This window comes from Cetorhinus maximus, chromosome 20, assembly GCF_964194155.1.
Source record: "Cetorhinus maximus chromosome 20, sCetMax3.hap1.1, whole genome shotgun sequence".
In the NCBI taxonomy this organism is placed as follows: domain Eukaryota; kingdom Metazoa; phylum Chordata; class Chondrichthyes; order Lamniformes; family Cetorhinidae; genus Cetorhinus; species Cetorhinus maximus.
Genome location: NC_135898.1, coordinates 74,780,954 through 74,802,282, shown reverse-complemented (window position 1 = coordinate 74,802,282; position 21,329 = coordinate 74,780,954). Strand labels below are relative to the sequence as shown.

The following is a 21,329-nucleotide window of genomic DNA, read 5'->3' as shown; positions in this document are numbered from 1 at the left end:
CTGAGCTGCCCGTCCAACCTTAAGGTTGGCGGGCAGACGAGGAGCCCAGGCGGCCTTCGCAATTTTCATGGAAGCTCATCCACAGACGGGATGAGGTTTCATAAAGGTTTTTAAAGGTTTGAAAAATTTTTAAATAAAATTCATAGACATGTCCCAGCTCATGTGACAGTTTCACATGAGGGTACATGACTTATAAAAAATTTTTTCCTTTATTTAAATTTTTTAAACTTAAATCAATCTCCCTGAGGCGACTCTGTACCCTCAGGGAGATTTCTGTGCTCTTTTGCACACATGCGCGAAAGAACGCAGGCCGCAACTCAGGCAACCTCCCTCCGCCCGCACAGGTAGTGCTCAGCGCGTGTCATGCTGGGCGGGCCTTAATTGGCCCGCCCACATAAAATGGCAGCGCCCAGCCGATCGCAAGTGGCAATCGGCTGTGTGCATGCCTGCGCCCATTCCCACACAACCCCCCGACGGGGAGAAAATTCTCCCCCAAAAAGAAGGCATATGGAATGCTCTCCTTCATTGGCAGAGGTATAGAATATAAAAGTAAGGATATAATGTTGGAATTTTATAAAACATTGGTGAGGCCACAACTGGAGTATTGAGTGCAGTTCTGGTCACCACATTACAGGAAGGACATAATAGCTCTGGAGAGAGTGCAGAGGAGGTTTACAAGAATGTTGCCAGGGTTAGGAAAGTGTAGCTACGAGGAGAGATTGGATAGGTTGGGGTTATTTTCCTTAGAACAAAGAAGGCTGAGAGGTGACTTGATTGGGGTGTACAGAATTATGAGGGGAATAGAGTAGACAGGATAAAATTGTTTCCCTTGGTGGAGAATTCTAGAACCAGGGGACATAGAATCAAGATAAGTGGCAGAAAGTGTAGAGGGGTCATGAGGAAGAACTTTTTTACGCAGAGGGTAGTGGGTGTCTGGAATTCACTGCCCAAGTTAGTGGTAGAGGCAGAAACTCTAAATTCTTTTGAAAAATACCTGGATCTGCACATTAAGTGCTGTAAGCTGCAGGGCTATGGGCCAGGTGCAGGAAGGTGGGATTAGAAAGGGCACCTGGGTGTCCTCGGGCTGGCATGGACAAGATGGGCCGAATGGCCTCCTTCTATGCTGTAACTTTTCTATGGTTCTATGAGAAAAAACAACCTTGGACAGATCCAATGGAGAAGTTTCTGTCATCAAGCCATTTTGACATCTGTGGAGAACAAGTGTCCTCAGGACAAGTGAGCACAGCGCAGAGCCAACGCCTCCATCCATCCCCCCAACTTTGACTTCATATGCGGGATTTGCAAATCAAGATTTGGCCCAATGTCACACATGCGATGACAAACCTAGGTTTTAAACCGGTCTTTTTTTTTGCTGAACATTCATTCATCAAAGCGAGAATCCATCAGCAACAAGTAACACAATTCTATTGTTGTGAAACAAAAATAATTGTTCCTTTTTGCATTCATTTTTAAAACATCAATGAAAAACATTGCTATAGCATTCACTGGCTTCCCAGATGAAGATTATCACAGATAAGATGCGCTAAAAAGAATGTAGGTTTCAGGAAGGAATATTTTTTTAAATACTTTATTTTAAACATAATAGTGTTATTTTCCTCTGTCAATATCAGTTTTTTGACAAGCTGAGGTCTCAAAGCATTGTTTCATTTGCAATTGTAATGTTTATTGTGTGGCAGTAGTGTAATACTCTGTAAGGCTGCTTTTTAACATATTTTGTTCTCAAAACGAGGAAGTGCACAATGTCATTAAGAATTTAGGTTTTAGCTGTCATGTTTGCATAATACAGGGGACATGACAAGGAAAATTATAACTGAATTATTTTGGTAATTTAATTGCTATCGTTAGCTTTGATATATTTTTATAAATTGGTTGTAAAAATTAATTTCTTGCTAGATGATAAAGATATTTCCTCAAATACATACAAAACATACAAAAACAGCACTTAGAATATTCATAAGAACAGCCAGCTGAATCAAAATGAAAATTTACATGTTTTACTCAAAATAAATTCAGAGGAAACACAAAAAGGTACTCTTTTTGAATGTCTTCTTTTAAACAAAATCCATGATTCACTGAGAGGCAAACAGTCTATTTAAAATTCTTTTTGAAGTCCATTGAAGCACAATGACTAATAGAGCACTTACCAACAATTTGGTTTCTATCTTCTCTTCTTCATTGAAGTTATGTTGCTCCAATTGCTTTACACAGGTCTTCACTTGCTGGTCAAAATACTCAATCCCAAAAAATGCACTACTCCATCCGGGATTGCATCTCTTTTTCCCTCTGTTTGACTCCATGTGCCACAAAAGCTCAGAAACTCGGGATTCAGACACTTCTGTTGTATGACCAGTGCTTTCTTCCCTCTCTTCATTGCTGTGGCTAAGCTTTAAATCTTGATATGGATTACAACTTTCACCAGCAAAATTACAGTTATTTTCCATCTGATGGAAATATTTTGCTTCATTTTCCTCTTCCCCACAACTACCTGATTTAGGCTTCTTAAAGTCAATTTCTTCAGGTACCATGTTGCTGACATCTTGCTCAAGGGTCACTTCAACGTTGCTGTGTAGCTGGTCTCCCTTACATTTAGCTGTATAATACATAACAAGGTAATTTGCATTAATAGGTTATGCAATTCATCCAGCCAACTCTTGTATAAACTAACAAGAAGACTGTACTTAACAGTGACTAGTGTGCTCTGCGTGAGACAGAATATTTCAAGTTTGATTCAAATGTCAGTTACCAGGACAACTAGCACCAGCCGAGATGTGCGTCAAATCCCCATCAGCATTGGTTTTAGTTTGTTTATTATATAGCTCAGCTTCCAATGCTTTATAGGTTCAATAAATTATGGCCCAAATCTCTCAATGTCCAGAGCAGTGAAATCTGGATTTAAGTCTGTGTTGCTCATCAGGAACCTGCAGAAGTCCTGGCGTGCACACATGCGCTGTAATTGCTCACCAAGTTTAAACTTCCAATCGGCTGATTTGTGCTGCTCGGGACCATCAACGAATGTCTCCAATACCGAGCTCAGTGTCAGGGAATTGAGCCAGAGACATGGGACTTACCCAGGAAATATTACTCTGGTTAATACCTGGTCTAACTCAGAGATTAGCTAGTGTAACAGAATTGAGCACCAACACTGAGTTCCGCCCCAGTCAACACCCTCACCCCCCTCGACCCGACTACCCCCACAACCTGACTAATCACCCGAGCAGACTACCCCCCTACTACCGACTACCCAGCTGACCTGACCACTCTTACTGACCCAAGCAGATTGCCTGCCCGATCCTGAATGCCCACTCATTAACTCATCCACCCGGTCACCCACCTACACTCATTCATTAAAAGACCTGAGACCTTCAATTATTTACCTGAATATGACAGTTAGTGCCTCAAAAGTGGGGGGAGGGGGCGGCAGGGGGCATGTCCTTTCCTTCCTTTGACTCTCCTGCACTCACTGGACTTAACCGGGGAGACCTGCTCCATTTCAACTTCAGCCGGAAGCAGAAGACCCAGCTGAAAATGAGCAGTTCTGTTGGGGCGCGGAAAGTTTTGTGGGGGAGTGGCAATGTGCCCAGGATTTCCGCTGACCGCAAGACCCGGGCCTATATTTGTATCCTACACGTTGTCACATATACATTCAAGGATAATAGAATAGATAAGTGTCCCTCATCAAGTCTTCTCAGCAAAGGGCGGCACTCACTGTGAGCACTGTTTGGAAAATCAAGGGGTCGGGTTGAAGTCTGAGCAGGTTTCCAGCAGGAATTAATTTCCCGTATGCCTGGGCCTCATTAACATGTTGCAGGTTAACCTGAGGAAAATTAGACAGTCCCCGATTCCCCGCTCTGGTAAGTGTGGGGACGGGATTCTAAGGACATCAATAGAAAGGGAATTTGTGTGGGACATGCAACAGGCGGCCGAACCGCTACTACCGTTTTATACCCCACGGAGGTAGAATTTTACTCCCGAAGAAACATTAAAATGTATTGCACAACAAAATAAAACTGTCAAAAATAGAGTGGATCAAAATTAACCGCCTGATTTAAGTTAAGGTAATTACTGTTGGATCCAGTGCTCTTGGTTTGTTGGGGCTAAAGGATCCGGGTTGGCCACTTGTTTCGGGGTGAACGAGTTGGTACAAAGATAGAGGACATCAGGAGATCGTTGTTAGAATAAACACATGCTGTTCATTTACAAACTAAATTCTGCAGCAACATTTGTGTGCTCACAACATAAAACTCTGTCTCCACTCATCAGTGACTAATTCAAGACTCTCCCACATAGAGGTAGCCCGCGCTACTCTGCTATTGGACATTAAGATCATATGATCTTACATTACAATACTTGTCTTAAAGGTATATTACATTTAAGATTACTACAATTACCTTGGAGTTACACCAAGAGAGCACATGAGCGACCAGTATACTAAAATCTTAAAGCACTGGCAGAATATGCTATCCAGTGCATTTTCTGGCATAGCAACACTGGGTCCAAGAGAAGCGTGTTTGACCCAAGGACCAGCTTTGTGAGGGGCAGCAGAATGGACCTTTAAAATTCAAATTCAAAAAGCCTATGCCGTCGATCAAAGAGCAACTGACTCCATGGTGGGGGGGGGGAGTTTTCTGCTCCCACTAGCAGCGGGAATCGTGGCGGCCAGGGACGCTAAATTTGGCGTGATTGAAAAAGTCAGCTTCCCACCGGTGGAAAATTAGTTTGGAAGTTTGATCTCCCAAATTTGATGGCGAATTAAAGGCGGGTCGACTTTCCCACTGACCTATGTTGGGAACCACATTTGCATTCATTTGCATCTCACAAATGCTCATTAAAAGGCTAACTCGCCAGAATTACGTCCCCCCCTCCAAATTAAGTGCCCCACCAGCGGATAATTAGAAAGGTCTGCTTTACAGTTATATATAAATGGCATACACCTGGCGAGCTTCACTTCATTCACAACTTGGAGGTCAGTCAACAATGCTTTTGCATTCCTTTAAGACTGCAGCTGCGAGACATCGGGTGACTGTAGCACAAGCTGCGCCAAGGCTGGGCACGGGAGGCAAGACCAGTGGAGAGGGGTGAGACAGAGACAGGACTGGGTGTGGTCAAGGAACAAAGTTGAGTACTGACCCAGAGAGGCCTTCCCCCTCCCAAGACCGGGACCAAGGCATGCGTGCCATACACAGCTATCCTGGAGCAAGAGTTAAAAGACTTTCCAAGGGAGAGTCAGAGACTGTCCTAGGGCTGAGGCCACGCTGTTGGGGGCATATTGAAGAGACCGTCCTAGGGCTGAAGCCACAATGCCAGGGTCATACTGAAGAGACTGTCCTGTGGTTGTACAGGCCATGTTAGAGGGCTCTGCATGGCATGCATGTCTGAGTGCAGGTCTTGGGTGGGGGAAGGCCTCTATGGGAAGTGACGGTCATTCGCAGTATGGTGTGCAAGGCATGGTCAGTCACCTAAGGAATTTGGTCCTGGGGTTCAAGTCATGGTATTGTGAGGCAGAGGGCACAGTAATGTTCAGGGGAGGCATCTGGACCCTGTAAGTCAGTAGCTAAAAGTCATGGGGGGGCATTGGATGGTCTCATCAAGGTGGGGAGGTGTAGTCCTGAAAAGTAAGGGTGCAGGTGATCCCAAGAAACAGCCCGACAAACAGCATGGGGACATCAACATTAACGGGTTCGGAGGGCGAACAGGAATATCCGCATGAATAATGATGGGGCCAAGAGTAAGAGGGGGAGGCTGGATAGTGACACGGGGAGGGGGAATTAGGAGGCAATGAATTTGGAGAAGGTTGGGAGGAACTTGGTGGGTGATAGGAGGAGGTTGGAAGTTGGTCTCACTCACGAACGTCAACAGCACTGTTTTCGCATTCACCTAAGAATGATGCAGTTTGAAAAACAAGCCAGAAAAAAGTCAATCTGGGAGGGGTCTATGGGCGTGTAGGAGGAGTTCAGCCAAACATTTTTTGGATGATTGAAGGGGCACCCCATAAATTTCCTGCTCAAACCTTGGAGAGTATGGGTCAGTTGAGTGCTGGACTCGAGGGTCTAATGCACAATGAACCAGCTTGGCTCCTTTACTAATGTTGCACATTTAGGTGAGAATCCATTAAGTTTAGGTGCTGCGGTGCATATGGTCTTAAGTGGCATTTGATCCTTACAGAGATCTGTAGATGTAGGGTCAAACAATCAAGGGCTATGGCTGCTGCGCAGAAGCAGCATGGACACTACAAACCTCCATGTTCTCAGTGCACTGATCAGGGCGTTCAAAGCATCATGCTTGCAGTCATGACATAAGTGCAAGGATTGGGTATCAATAGTTATTGTCTAGGCCAAAGGAGAACAACCACCAGAAGCCTGGCTGTGGGTTATAGGACATGATTCATTGAGACCCTCATTGTAAATGCACAATACATCTGAGAGGACGCTCAGCCACCTGTTGTCCTCCAGAATGATATCATCCTGCAAGGAGTAGCCTTGGTATGGCTTGTACCGACTGAGTACAAGTCAAGGGCTCGAGGCTGCATTCCTGCCTGGTATATGGAGGAAGACCATTCAAGGGGAACTACCATTGATTGCTCAATTGTATCTGTTCACACATACAAGGAGGAGTGAAAATTGCAGGCTTCAGGCAATGCTGCCTTGTCGATAGCTATGATTAACACAAGGAGAAGAAGAGCCCGTTGCTGTTTGGCATAGCTCAGGGAAGACCATCGCCCTGAGGATCAAGAGTGAGCAGGGCCCCAGGAATTCCCAGATGCTGCCGAGGAGGGTCCAAATCCACAAAGACATTTGGTGTGACCAAGGGTTTATAGAAGACAGAGCTCCCATACTGAGATGAGTGAAAGACAGTGCCTTAGGTGCCTTCACTTGTCCAGGGATGTGGTAGCTCACATTTGCCACATTCTCCGTGAGGAACTCATGCCACACGGACTTGGAGGGCATCCAATGCCGGTTGCTCTGAACATTACGGCTGCACTGAACTTTTTTGCCAGTACATCCTTCCAGGGCTCCACTGGGGGCTTTTGTAGAATCTCACAATCAGCAACACATATGGGAGTTCACAGATGTCCTTTTCAATAAAGCTCACCATTATGTGCAGTTCCGCATGGATGAAGCAAGCCAGGATGGCAGAACTATTGGATTCACTACGATTTCAGGTTTCCCGCAAGTGCAGGGCGCCCTCAACTGCACACATGTGGCCTTGACAGCTCCCTGGCAGCAGCCTGTGAGATTCATTAGTGGGAAAGGGTTTCACTCTCTGAACGTCCAGCTCACCTGTGATCACAGAAGGTAGATACAGCATGTCTGTGCTAGGTACCCAGGGAGCTCACACAACACTTACATTTTGAGTCACTCCCAGGTGCCAGACATATTTGAAGGACCCCAGTGCTTAGAGGGTTGGATCCTCAGTGATAAGACATGGCTAATGCTAATGACACCTGTTTGTTGGCCACAAAGTGCATCTGAGGAGACATACTTTCCACAACAAGTTCTTTAATAGAGAAAACTATTAGCCTCTGAAGATGGGTTTCTGATGTTTGGATCAGTCAGGTGGGGCTCTCCAATATTCACCAGAGTGTCATGCGTCATGGTTGTTTGCTGCGCCCTGCACAACCTAGTGCTGCAGAGGGGGAATGTGTTACCATAGGGAGACGTTGAGAAGCTAGGCTTCTCCTCGGATGAAGGGACTTGGAAGGGGACGACTCTGAGGAGTGCAAGAATTCAGACGAGCTACAAGAGGATGCCATTGCATGGGCACGACATGGCAGATGTGTCCTTGACAAGCTCGTAGCTACAAGATTTCAAGAGGAAAAAGGTGAAGGCAAGTTTTCACAACTGAAGTTTTTTTCAGGCTTCGATGCAGGGGACACAGAAAATCCTTCATTCTCAGCGTGAACATCTGAGAAAAGGTCAGAAGTCTCACAATGATCACAGAAGCAGCATAAATCACCTTATGCCCTAACGATGGGCTCATCTTTGGAAGGGAGAGTAGCCTTGGTAACATGTGGCCACTATGGAATGTGATTAGCAGGCCACTAGCGCACCTCCTTAAGCAACTACACATAGTGCAGTCCTTTCAATCATGGCATCAATAAGTCAGTGGGCATGGCAGCCTTCAAGTGGATGAAATGCCACTGCAGACACAGATGCATCATGCCAGTGTGACAACAGCTTAGCAAGGCGACGCTAACAGGGAAAACATTCAACAATGGTTAGCGCTTGACTGTCTCAAGAAAGCAATATCCAGACAGCAACATCTCTGAAAACGTCAGCTCTGATGAATGAATAATGCACAGGCCGCATCTTGAAACCAAGCCCCAATATGCCTTCTGACATCAGGACGCAATGACCTGTTACTCGACAGCAAACATCCAAAGTTTTGAATTAGGTTCACGTTTTCCTCACAACGAGTGGCTCAGCAGGACCATTGTTTGGTTATTTACAAAAACTCACGGCCCTGCATTTTTCAGAAACTTGCAATGTCCACATCTTGCATTTCCTTGGCATTTGGGAAAGACATGGCCCAGTCAGGTTTGACATAGCAGTCAATGACAACTTCTTCCCTTCATAGATCCTGCTGAGCACTCAGGAGATGTGCTGAAACATCACTTTCATAGCATTACAGTCCTTGACATTGTCCATCTCACGAAGGCCAATCCTTTCTATGAATCCTAAGTCAATGAGTGCACAGTCATGCAATGAATTCCATATCAAGTTATGTACTGTGCCTTTACAGAAGGATTCTGTAAAGCACCACTAGGCAGCCGTTCAGGAGCGAAGTAAAATCCTCACAGGGTAAGTAGACGGCTTCATCAGGAAAAGCACACACCTCTGACATCACACATCCATTCCCCTCTAGTAAACATATCTAATGTCACCAAGTGGAACTAACTTCCAGTGTTCAGTGTCATGCATGGGGAGAGCTGGGAATAAGAAATGAATAATGTTCAGCCTTAAATGCCGAGTTGAAAACAGACTGCAGGGAGACATAAAAACCTACGGTGCTCGATGATGAATACTACTCTTCGCAAAAATTCACTGTCATAAAATAAATGCCTTTGCAAAGTACACTTGGGAGAAAAGATTCTGAAGTTCATTGTTCCAGTCTGGTGCCAGCCTCTGACAACTCTGACTGATGTTCCCCTGCCTATATCTGTATTTGTATCTCCCAACATTTCTCTCAGGACTGATTCCAGAGGTTCGCCATCAGACTTGGACTCAGCAGGGCCTGATCTCCAGCAGTCCTCCGAGTGCTAGGGACCTCGGCTGTCACTGCCTCCACCTGCTATGGACATGTGTCTGTGAGGAGATTACCAGGTTGTGAATGTGGACTGACTCCAGAGGTGTGTGTATCTGTGCTGGCGGAGGGTGCAGGCAAACACAGTGACGATCTTCATCAGATGGGTGTTCTGCATCCTCATCTGAGGTGGTCTGGGGGCTGGGACTGAGGCACTTGCTAGAAGTCTTCTTTTGCCTTATCTTGCTGGTAGTTCGAATAGAGAGAAGATAATTAGTGATTGACTAGGCAGGCTCCAACATTATAGGTCACTCACAGTCATTGTCCACATGTGGCTGATGTATACTGGATGGACCCTCACTGACTTGTTTTTTTAAAATATATTCGTTCATGGGATGTGAGCATCACTGGCTAGGCCAGCATTTATTGCCCATTCCTAATTGCCCTTCTTTAGAGGGCAGTTAAGAGTCAATCACATTGCTGTGGGTCTGGAGTCACATGTAGGCCAGACCAGGTAAAGACAGCAGATTTCCTTCCTTAAAGGACATTAGTGAACCAGATGGGTTTTTACAACAGTTGGCAATGGTTGCATGGTCATCATCAGATTTTTAATTCCAGATTTTTATTGAATTCAAATTCCACCATTTGCTGTAGTGGGATTTGAACCCAGGTCCCCAGACCATTATCCTGGGTCTCTGGATTACCAGTCCAGAGACAATACCACTATGCCACTACCTCCCTTGGGGGAGGCCAATCTCACCTTCTGCACAAGAACGATCCCTATACAATCCAGTAAGCTCTGCGGTCTGCTCCTCATGGGTGGCGCGTGCCCTCAACTCTGGGTCCCCCTTCCTGTCTTGTTCCTGCATAAAGACAGGTGGATGAGCACTACAGATGAAAGAGCAGTTCAGAAGCATGTATGCCTGTTGTGTGTGCTAAGCCCTCCATTGTAAGGGATTAAAATGCTGTTTGTGCGAGAACTTACATGACACGGTGAGCCTAAAGTGGCTGGCAGACACATAGTGCTGATGTCCCACCTACTGATAGTGTGTGACGCCCCTGTGGTCACTAACTCTTAGACTTCCTGATGCCCTTATGAGAGTGTGAGTTTGGAGTGGGTAGAAGTTTCACTTATGCTGGCAGAGCACATCAGATCATTCATCCTTTTCCTGAACTGCAGGGTGGTCCTGTTTTGTTTTCCATGGGCGCTGACCTCCCCGGCGACCTTCTCCCAGGCTGGCACGGTCAGGTGAGAGGACCTCCTGCTGCCATTCTGAGGAAGGAGGACCTCCCGCCTTTCCTGGATGGCCTGGAGGAGAATCCCCAGGGAGGCTTCGCTGAATCGTGAAGCAGAAGGTTTGGTTCTTTTAGATGCCATTGACGACCTGAACGACACAACACACCTGGCCTGCACTGAGTATCTGTCCAGGTACCATTTAAATATGCTGCCAGGACCTTCGAGCCCATGAGGTAATGCGGGACAGAAGAATTCCTGTCTGCCCCACCACAAGATGCGATGAACTCCTTGCTGATGCATAATTAATGAGCTGAAGAGCTGAAGATCGCACGAGTTCATCCGACCTGCCGTCCGGCGGGAATTGTGCTGACTTTCCCGCCCACCACCGTGCTTAGTCTCCAGAATGGAAAATTTTGCCCCATTGTTCTTTTTTTTTACATTTGATTTCTGCTCTCCCGTTTCAACAGGATTCACTGAAGTTGCCGCCCAGTTTCGTGCAGCAGGCCTTTGAGTTCTGGTGCAGCCAATCTCCAAATCTTTTCCACATGGATTCCCTGACAACGGCAGGTGGCCTGCCAAAATTATACGAATGGCTGAGGTTAGGAGCACATCCCTGAGGCAGGCACATGACTTTGCCTACACTTCTGTAGCCTTAACAGCCTACCATGATATCCATGATATGTTTACAAATGTGAAACAACCCTGGATACAGTGAGCTACTAGCCCAGATGGGATGAACACCTTAATGACAGTCTTCTGTAATATACAATATACAAATTATGTTAACTATACACAATATACAAATTATAATAGAATATACAAATATTCTGTAATATTTCTTAAAAACCCACCTCTTTAGAGGTGACTCATCTCTTTTTACACTGTGCTAACAAATGCATATTTCACCCATTAGAAAGGCACAGGCACAGAACGTGGGGCATTTATTTTAAAACTAGCACAATTCTGTCAAAGTATGAATTATAGATTAGCATTATAGAAGCATGCAGCATCAAATGAGGTCATAGTGTCTGTGCTGACTCATTGAAAGGGCCATCCAAATTAGTTCCATTCCCTGCTCTTTTCCCATTGCATTACAAATTTTTCCTTTTCTATATAGAATTTGCTTTTTTGGAGTTACAATTGAACCTGATTCCACCACTTTTTCCATTGTGAGGTGTATGATGGGTAGCCATCTACTACCTCGCTCCTCTTGCCTCGTTTCCCAACCTACTGAAGTTGAATTTTGCCACTACTGAGTGCATCTCATGGCAAGATATTTGAAAATAATGCCCTGGATCTGGACAACTGCACAGATAAAAGACCCATCTGAACTATGTGCTCTGTGTGCATTGACTATTGCTCATAAACTTTCAAAATATTTAAGCTGGGATAACCTGTGTCTGGGGATGCTTAGCTCAGTTGGCTAGTGTATGGTTCAGAATAACGGCAACAGTGCAGGTTCAATTCCTGTTCTGGCTGAGGTAGACCAGAGACCTGCCTCCTCACCCTACCCAAGAGAGTGGAAGGAAATGGCAAACTACCACTGACAAAATACGTATGGAGCAGAATATTACGCTCGGCATGCGGGTGCAGGCCCGAGCGTAAAATGACATGCGGTGACGTTGGGCGAGCATTGCGCAGTCTCGTGATATTTCGTTCGGTGGGCATGCGCCAGAGTTGGCTACATGCCTGCTGACAATTAAAAGGCCTATTAAGGCCATTAAGAAGCTAATTAAATTCAAATTTATGCTGCCCATCCAACCTGACAGTTGGCGGGCAGGCAAAAAGACCAAGCAGCCACGGGCGGGATGAGGTTTCCTAAAGAAAATAAACATCAAATTAAAATTCTATTTTTCAATTAAAAACATCTCCTGACTCATGTGACAGAGTCACATGAGGGGACATGTTTTATGACAATTTTATTTCCTTTATTTATTTTTTAAACAGCGCTTCATCTCCCTGAGGCAGCTCTGTGCCTCAGGGAGATTGAGGCGCTCCTTTGTGCACATGCACGAAGATCAGGCTAGGCTGCTTGCTCTCCTTCCCCCCACCCGCACAGGCAGCGCTACCGCTCGTGTTCCACGCTGAGTGTGCCTTAATTGGCCCACCAGTGTGAAATCGCGGTGCGAAGCCAATCAAGGGCGGCAGTCAGCTTCCTGACTGTCCCCGCCGAGCACCCCTGCCAAGGGCAAAGTCCTGCCCATGAATCAGGAGCAGTAGGCCATTCGGTCCCTTCAGCCTACTCCGCCATTCAATTAGATCATGGCTGATCTGAGTGTGGCCTCAACTCCCTATTCCGCCTACCCCCGATAACCTTTGACTCTATCTACCTCTGCTTCCACCACTCTCTGGGGAAGAGAGCTCCAAAGATTCACGACCCTCTGAAAGAAAAAAAAATTCTTCTCATCGCCGTCTTAAATGGGAGACTCTTTACTTTTAAACTCTATCCCCTAGTTCTAGGTGAAGCTCAGGATGAAGCATCAGCGGACAATAAGCCAAAGACCTGTCTTTGGAAAGAGCACACATGAATGAATGAATGAATGAATGAATGAACCTGTGTCTACAGGGAAAGAGGCATCTTGATTTAAAGATTATTTAAGTAATTAATTATTTCTCGGTAACTAGAGGTTAAGTGAACATGCTTTGCAGGTACACACAGTGCAGCTGTTTTTACTTGACATTGCATAAACTATGTGCACATGAGCGGGGAAACAGATGTTACTGATCATTTTTCTGAAACATCTATTATTTCAAATTACTTTTACAAAAGGCAGAGATATCGAACCATACCAATTTTAAATCTATTAATTAGTTCATTTGGATGTTGCATAATACCTGAATACAGATTGTCAGAAAGATAGTTCGCTTTCAAAACAATGCATTCTGGTGACGCTGTTGATGATAACTGAGCTTTTCTGCAGATCTCTCTGGTTTCTAGATTCACTGCTTTCTCCCAATTATCTTCACTACTTCTTTGTTTCCCATGCACAGGAAGTGTTCTCTTTATCTTCACGGTGTTTTGTAGTGTGGTGTTGAAATACTCTGGGTTTGGCCTTGATGCGGCCTTTGATCTGAAACATAAATAATAGATAGTTTGATAGCAGTCCAAACTTGCAAATTAAAACTTGACTGGAAATAGTAAAGATGCCAACTCTGTTTGTACCCCAGCATTTCAGTTTCACAACTCTTGCAACCTTTAGGTGTAAATGCCAAAGTAAAAAAAAAAATGGTTATATATTGGATATATATTTAAATAAACAATAACTTTCATTTACGTTGTGCATAACATAGTAAAATGTCTCAAAGGAGCTTCGCAGGAAAGATTTTCAAATTTGACATTGAGCCACTAAAGGAGGCATTTGGAAAGCTGAGGTAGCTTTTAATGAGCACCTTAGAAGAGGCGAGACAGGAAGAGCAGCAGAGAGATTTAGGGAGAGAATTCCAGACTTTATGGCATAGGCAGCTGAAGGCATGGCTACCAATGGTGGAGTGAAGAAAATCGTGTACATGCAAGAGGCCAGAATTGGAGGAATGCAGAAATTTCAAAGTGTTGTCCAGATAGAGGAGGTTAAGGGGGCAGGGAGGGGCGATGCCAGGCATATGGATATGTGTTCATATAGCACCTTTCACTAGAATGTTCCAAAGAGCTTTATAACAAAATAAGTACTTATTGAAATGCATTCACTACTGTAAACTATCCTTCCTTATCCTTGTCGACCTGTCTATTGGCTTTGACACAATTCAGTATACCATCCTCCTCCAACACCTCTCCATCGTTTACCAGGCTGATTCCATTCTTGACTGTCCAGTCGTAGCCAGAGAATCACTTCCAAAGGGTTCTTTTCCTGCTCCTGCGCAGTTACCTCTGGTGTCCGCCAAGAATCTGTCCTGTTTCTCATTTACATGCTGTCCCTCAGCAAGAGCGCCAGAAGACACAGCATCAGTTTCCAGACATATGCTGATGACGCCCAGCTCTACCCCCATCCCCACCTCTTTCGACCCTTCATGGTTTCTAAATTGCTAGGCTGCTTGTCCCACTTCCACTACTGGATGAACAGAAATTTCCTCCAACTAAATATTGGGAAAACTGAAGTCATTGTCTTTGGTCCTCGCCACAAAATTTGTTTTCTAGTCACCACCTCCAACCATCTCCTGTCACTTGTCTGGGGCTGAACTAGACTATGGGCAACGTTGGTGTCATATATGAACCCAAGATGAGCTTCCAATTGTACATCTGCACTGTAATTAGGATGGACTATTCTCCATCAGCAGAAAAGATCACAAAATTTTAAGCTCACTTAGCTTCAATGCAAACTGATCTTCCCCTAGCTTTTGCGCTAACTAAAACCATTGCAGCAGAAGCTGGCCCCACCAACAAAATTGACCAAGCTACCCCTAGATTGAATTAACCACCATGGCAAGTTTTTTGCTACCTGTGCTAGTTGGCAGGCCTTCCAGGAAGCTCATAAAATGAATTTGCTTTTTTATTTGACACAAGGACACTAATAGGCACATTTTAAAAGCTGAATATAATGTTATTTTAATTTTCTTAGAAGCTGACCAATGCAGGCCAATGTAATTAGCAAACGGTCACGTATAGTATTTTTGAAAATCATTTTCAGTAATTTAAAAATTGGGTTACATATATGTAGGGGACTAGACATTCTGATTAAAAATGCTTATTTTTTGTGATAAACCCATCTTCAGCTGTATTAATTAAATTGCACCGAGTTATTATTCTTAAATATATCAAGGAATACTTTTTAAAGCCCTATTTCTGAAGAAGTAGATTTGAAGGAGTATCTTAAAGGAGGAAAGGTTTATATAATTTCAATGTTATTCCTAAGCTTGTCTGTAAATTTTTTCAGTTTACTTTTCCTAGCTGTGCTCGCATCCCCTTAAAATCAGTTTCTAAAATGTTTACTTTGGGAATTATTTTACATATGTCCTTCTCAATCTTTATCTTAAACCTGAATTCAGCTGCACTGAGGTAATATTTTCTTCACCTCCTTTAACTTCCTACACAGCACCTTTTCTGAATAAGATTAAAATGTCAAAAGCTTACAGTGACATTTATATTGATTTTTTTTAAACAGGACATGTCAATAAGTGACTATGTAAGAGGGTGACAAAAAAAAGACTTGGGTTTAAATTTGTCTTTGGCAAGTGTAAAATACGTGCTAGTGAATCAGCACCCAGTTTTAGGTAGCATCTGATTTTCTGGCACAGTGCAAAAAGAGACTGCTGATTCATTATCATCTGTTTGCGCTAATGTTGACACAATGTCTTTTCTTTTGTCACCCTTTCACATACAACATATTTTCCCAAGGACAGATGCAGTGGAAGTTAGGTGGAAAGGAATAGGGTGATATAGGTGGTGAAGGATAAATGGCCTTGGTTAGAAATGGCCTTGTCAATGACCAAGGCTATAGGAGTAAAGAGACCGCTGATGATAGCATGTTCAATTGGGTGACCATGAATATTGGTAGAACAGTTTATATGGAGGGAGATAGTTAAGGGGGACAGGAGCCCAGTGAATTGGGAGGAGTGGGAAAGGGCAGCTGAGATGAAGATTGAATTCATTAAAGATGAGAAGTCCTTTCTAGAGAGGCTCAGGTTGGAATGGAAATGGGTTATCTCACGTTGGGGCTGCAGGAATTATAAGGAGATAAGAAGGATGGAACAAAGTGAAATACTCAAAGGAGAAGCTGTCACAAGAGTAGGGGGAAAGATCAAGGTATGACCTGGTGATAAGATGCACCCCACCATTGCAGCGGTTTGGAGGGGGCAAGTGGTGAAAAGTATACTAGGTGGGAAGGCTTTGGTAAGGAGTAAGATGTTGGCACAGATTGGGTAAGTTTCAATCAAAGCCAGGATTTCAATACAATTATTGACAAGAAGGCTGTGGATGGCAATAGTCTTGTTCATGAGTGAACAGACCATCTGAAGGAAATGTGCAGGAGATGGTGAGTGATTCACTGGCAGAATCTAAGGGAGCAGGGCGGGTGGATAACTGCGATGGAACGCGGGTTGGTGGGGTGGGCATGGTGGATAGGGAGGTTTTTGAGATAAGAGGATGGGCAGATGGGGTTGCTGCTTATGAAGAGACAGTGATGGTGCTTTCAGAAAATGCCAAGAAAGGCACAGAGTGAAGTCCCAAGCGGATTTAATCCTGAAATGGAGAGTGGAAAAAAAAATGAGGAAAGAAATGAAAGTTTTCATGACAAGAGGAGGAGGAGACAGGACAGAATGTTCTGAGATGGACCTAGAGAAATAGAAAAAGGAGATAGAAGTAAATGGTCCAAATTGAGATGGGCAGCCAACATTTGCACTTAACAGGCGTAGTTTGATCAAACTATCTTATAATTTCTACTTTATTGCTTTGACTGTGCAGTTCAACATTGATGTTCTGTTGATTACTGCTTGGCATTGGTTGGACAGGTATCTCATCAACCTAATAACACTCCTGGATCTCTTTTAAACTTCATGCTTAGCTATTTCGACATCATTGTCAGAGTAGTAGGAACAGGAAGAGGCCATTCAGCCCCTTAAGTCTATTCCACTGTGCAATGAGACCATGGTTGATCCGTAGCCTGTGCCACCAACTTTTGCTTCATTTATGCAGTACTGACACTCAACTCCTTAAGTTGAATCCATCATTATTCTGGCTAATATTTGTGTTCATCAAAAGTATTTTTCTAAACAAATTTCACCCTCATCACATTAAACCTTTGCTCAAGTCACAGCTTTGCAGTCACCTATGCCAGTGCACCTTTTTCAATTGATGGCTAGGGACAGAGATTTGTTATGAGTTTAGATATATAGTCTGATTAGGACCACTGCTTTGCAATAGTTTATGTTTTTATACGATGTAACATAGAAACTTCAAAACGTTCAATAATTGTCCTGCCGCCGAAATTACTTTTGAAATCATAGGGAAAAGCTTTTTGATGTATTTCCAGCAAATAACTATAGTTTTCACAAAGTAGAGACCATATAATTTTATGGTGACAGACAACTATTTGACTTGTAACAGCTCAGGGAAACCTTTGCACCAACTTACAATAAAAATCTATCAAACTATGTAATGACTGCATGCAAATCTGGGGTTATAAATTATGTGGTCCATAATGTTATATATTGCTAATGCTTTAAAAAAATGTGTATCAAATAATCTTGTTAAATTAAATGGAGAATTAGTTCCTAATTAATATAAAATGCAAGACTGATCAAAAACATTAATATTGTATTAATCCGAATAAATGCTTTCTTTAGAAAGCTACACAAATTGGTGTACTTGTACTCTGTTTCTCATTTACAATTTATCTAACCCAGGTTGTCTAGGATACCCTTGTGTTCTCATGGCAACTAAACTGGATGCTGCTGCATTCTTGAATACATAACTGCATGATGACTAAATTAATGCTCCTTAAATATCCTGTAGAAAAATATATGTTTTGCCCATGGACTATGATGTTTAGGCTCACCAAATTTACCCTCAAAATAAAGTTTCAGATGCTTTTATCAAATTGCTTGTCTGTCTGTCACCACAATGTACACACATAGAGCACCAGCAATGTAATCCTTTCTTTTGTATGGCTTTAGCAGCAGAAGCTGCCGTCACAGTTTTAATGTCAAGTTCCCTAACCAGTCCAATGCCCTGCTGGAGAGCAAGTCTATCTCCAGCTTGCCGCTCCCACCCATGTTTGAGGTCACGATGTGATTATGGGCTCCATGGTTTGGTCAGGGTTTCTCCAGTTGCAGCCAGGCAAGGCTTTGAGGTGCCACTTGTACATCAGATGGCCACATCAGCCATGTCCAGTCCATATTCTATTGAGGATTGTCCATATGCTCTGGGGAGATGGAAGCCTGGTTACTGAGGTGTTGGGTCGGAGACATTGGCCCAGATTTTCTGACAGAGCGCTTCTCCACTGAGGCAAAAATAGTGGAACTGCCCAAAAAATTGTAAGTCTCACCCCCCAAACATGGCACCTCCCATTTTCTCAGGGATAGGAATGGGGTGATGGGGCTCACCCCCTCCCAGCTTGTTTCGCGCATGATCATTTTACAGAGACAGACAAGTGTCGCATGGTGCAGAGGCACCTCAAGCCACAATCCATCAACCCCCATGCCATGCCAGTGGCTGTGAAGGTAACTGGCACTCTCAAATCTTATGCCTCAGGATCCTTTCCTGGGATCATCAGGAGACCTGTCTGGTATATCCCAGTCAGCAACACACAGCTGCATTAAGGCTGTAACTAATGCCCCGTTTTCTCATGCGGGGATCAAAAGAATTTCCGTATAGATTTGGCACCTGAGATGCAGAGACCCACATCTTTTGCCTGATGAGCAGGTTTCCTTCAGGTGTAGGGCGTTATTGATCAACCATGTTGCCATAGAGGCTGCAGCTCAAAATGCGGACTTCTTGGTCAACCAGAAGTCCTTCCACTCAACCAATGTAAAGGTGGTTTCTGGCAAGGTTCCCTGGTAGCTATCATGACACCTTCATACTAAGGGGCTTCCATCTCCTTCAGCTATTTCCGCCCCCAATGCAAATCTGTGGTTGGCTTTTAGGGGACAACAGCTGCCCCTTAAGAACTTAGCCAATTACCCCCTTTGGGAGTCCACAATCGGCTGCAGAGCACAAGAACAACAGCAGCCATGTTGCCACCAGCGGCATCAGCGAGAGGCAATTGGCATTTAAAGGTGCGCTTCAGGTGTTTCGATCGCTCAGGTGGAGCTCTGCAATATGCCCTAGCAAGGGTATCAAGAACAGTAGTGATGTGCTGCCTGCTGCATAACATTGTCATCGATTTATATGCCCCTCTGCTGCGCAATGACTCCATGGGCAGAGCTCCAATCTCTGAGTAGGAGGAAGATGAGGAGGAAGAGGGAGCCCCTGTCCATTTGGAAGATTCCGAAAAGGATGAGGAGGCCACCAATGACAGCGGAGCTGGAAGGCATGGTTGTATTACCAGGGCTGACTCTGTGCAGGAGGGGATAATTGCCAGGAGAGTCCTTGTGCAAAATAGATTCTCATTAGGTCCTCCCATATCACAATTGCCATCAGCCAGACCCTGGTGACATACTTCCACCTAAATTACCTTGTACATTGACTCCAAATTTACTCAAAGGAAGCCATAAACATCATCGAGTTGGACTCAGTCACATTAATATTGCTGAAACTCTCCCCATCATAACCATGGGCCTCATCATATTGCAAACAAACATGGTCAAAAATCATTCACAACCTGGCCTCCTCACATGAACACCAATGGCTGTAAATGAGAGGCCCATGATGCCAAATTGTTAATAATCAAACCATGCCCACAATGCTGAGATAATTATGAAGACACAACATCATAATTCAAACCCCATACTTGCTGATAGGGTTGTATATTGTAGCATACATGCAGATAAAGCAATTCGTGCATGAGGAGCCCATAACTGTGCAATAAAAGCTCTTGAACTTGTGCACCATCCATTCTGGCCAATGGTCCGATTTCTGACGTGGGTGCCACATGCAACATTCCTGGCTTCCATAGATCTCTGTTCACCACACATAGCACATCCTGTGATACCTGGAGTGCAAATGAAGCCATAGTAGTGGGCACAGCAGACAACCAATATTACCTGGAAAATAAATGGCCTCTCGAGCTGTGATACCTATACCTGGGCCAATGTATAACACTGCAGTGCAGATGAATGCCTTTCCTTCAGCTGCCCTGCATCTGTTTGTGAAGTCTGATCATTGAGTCTCCCTTAAAATCAAGCTTGGATGGACAAACAAAGATACAAGGAGCATCTCAGTGCTTGAGCCCTTTAACACTGAATCTATGTAATACCGCAGAGAAAGAAGCCCTCTGAAGCATCACAAATTATCCGACAACCATGCTCTTGCTGACGGCACATTGAGATGGACCTTGGCATGCCGCCCTCATTGTTAATGCTAAGAACTGCCTTCATAATGTTGCCAACAAGTCATGTACAAGAGTAAGTAAATATATTCAAGAAGTGTTCAGATGTGGTAAATACAATGTGAAAAGTACAACCATAGTGAACCCATTAGTGCTTGAGGTGAGATGACGCCTTTCACTCTTGCACACTCCTACGAAGTGCCCTCCGTGTTGCCTCGGAGGAGGCAGGCTGCTCACTTCACTGTCTAAATGGCAATGAGGATCGTGATGGCCTGCCTTGTTATGCAGGTACCCGTTGGGGACCTCCTTCAAACTGCAGCCTCTGCATCTCTGCATGGGCAGCCGTGGTCATTGGCACATGTGCAGCAGATGAGGGCTCTGGTGGAGGGGCTGGGGAGGTGGAGGAAGATGAAGGTGCTAAGGAGCTCTTGGTACCTCCACCCTGCTCAGTGACCTGCACAGCACTGGGTCTGCCTTCAGGTTGAGTTGATGGGGCTGGCTGCTGGTGCACAGCCGTCTTCCATTCCAGCAATGGCTGTGCCAACAGTGTGACTGTCCTGTCAAAGGTACACTGCTCCTCATGTATTCCATGGATGTCAGCGCTCATACTCTGAACGGATTGATCCAGGCTACTGAGGGAGACTTGAGCCCTTTCCTGGCTGAGTCGCTGCTCTTGCACCCACTCCAAGTGCTGCTGTATCTGTCTCTCCATGAGAATGGCCATTCCCTCATGGTCAGAGCTCATGTAGTTGAGCCCCTGGGACAATATGGAGCTCATGACGGCACTGGACTCCTCCATTCGCTGTCCAAGACCCCCAATGCCTCAGGAACTCAGCCTGATGTCCACACATCTGCTGATTATCTAAATGCTATGCCCTAAAAGGTGACTCCTGAGGCTCCAAGTTCCTGCCCAG

General features: G+C 44.5%; 1 protein-coding gene across 1 annotated transcript in view; it reads right to left on the bottom strand.

Annotated features, from left to right (window-relative positions):
• The window catches only part of kndc1 (kinase non-catalytic C-lobe domain containing 1), a 252,960-nt gene that overhangs the window by 81,316 nt on the left and 150,315 nt on the right, over positions 1-21,329 (bottom strand). Inside the window, exons 16-17 of the mRNA XM_078564922.1 lie at positions 13,334-13,569; positions 2,166-2,611 (exon numbers count right to left, since the gene is read on the bottom strand). Of these exons, the coding sequence (XP_078421048.1) occupies positions 2,166-2,611; positions 13,334-13,569 (682 nt within the window). The remainder of the gene's footprint in view (positions 1-2,165; positions 2,612-13,333; positions 13,570-21,329) is intronic.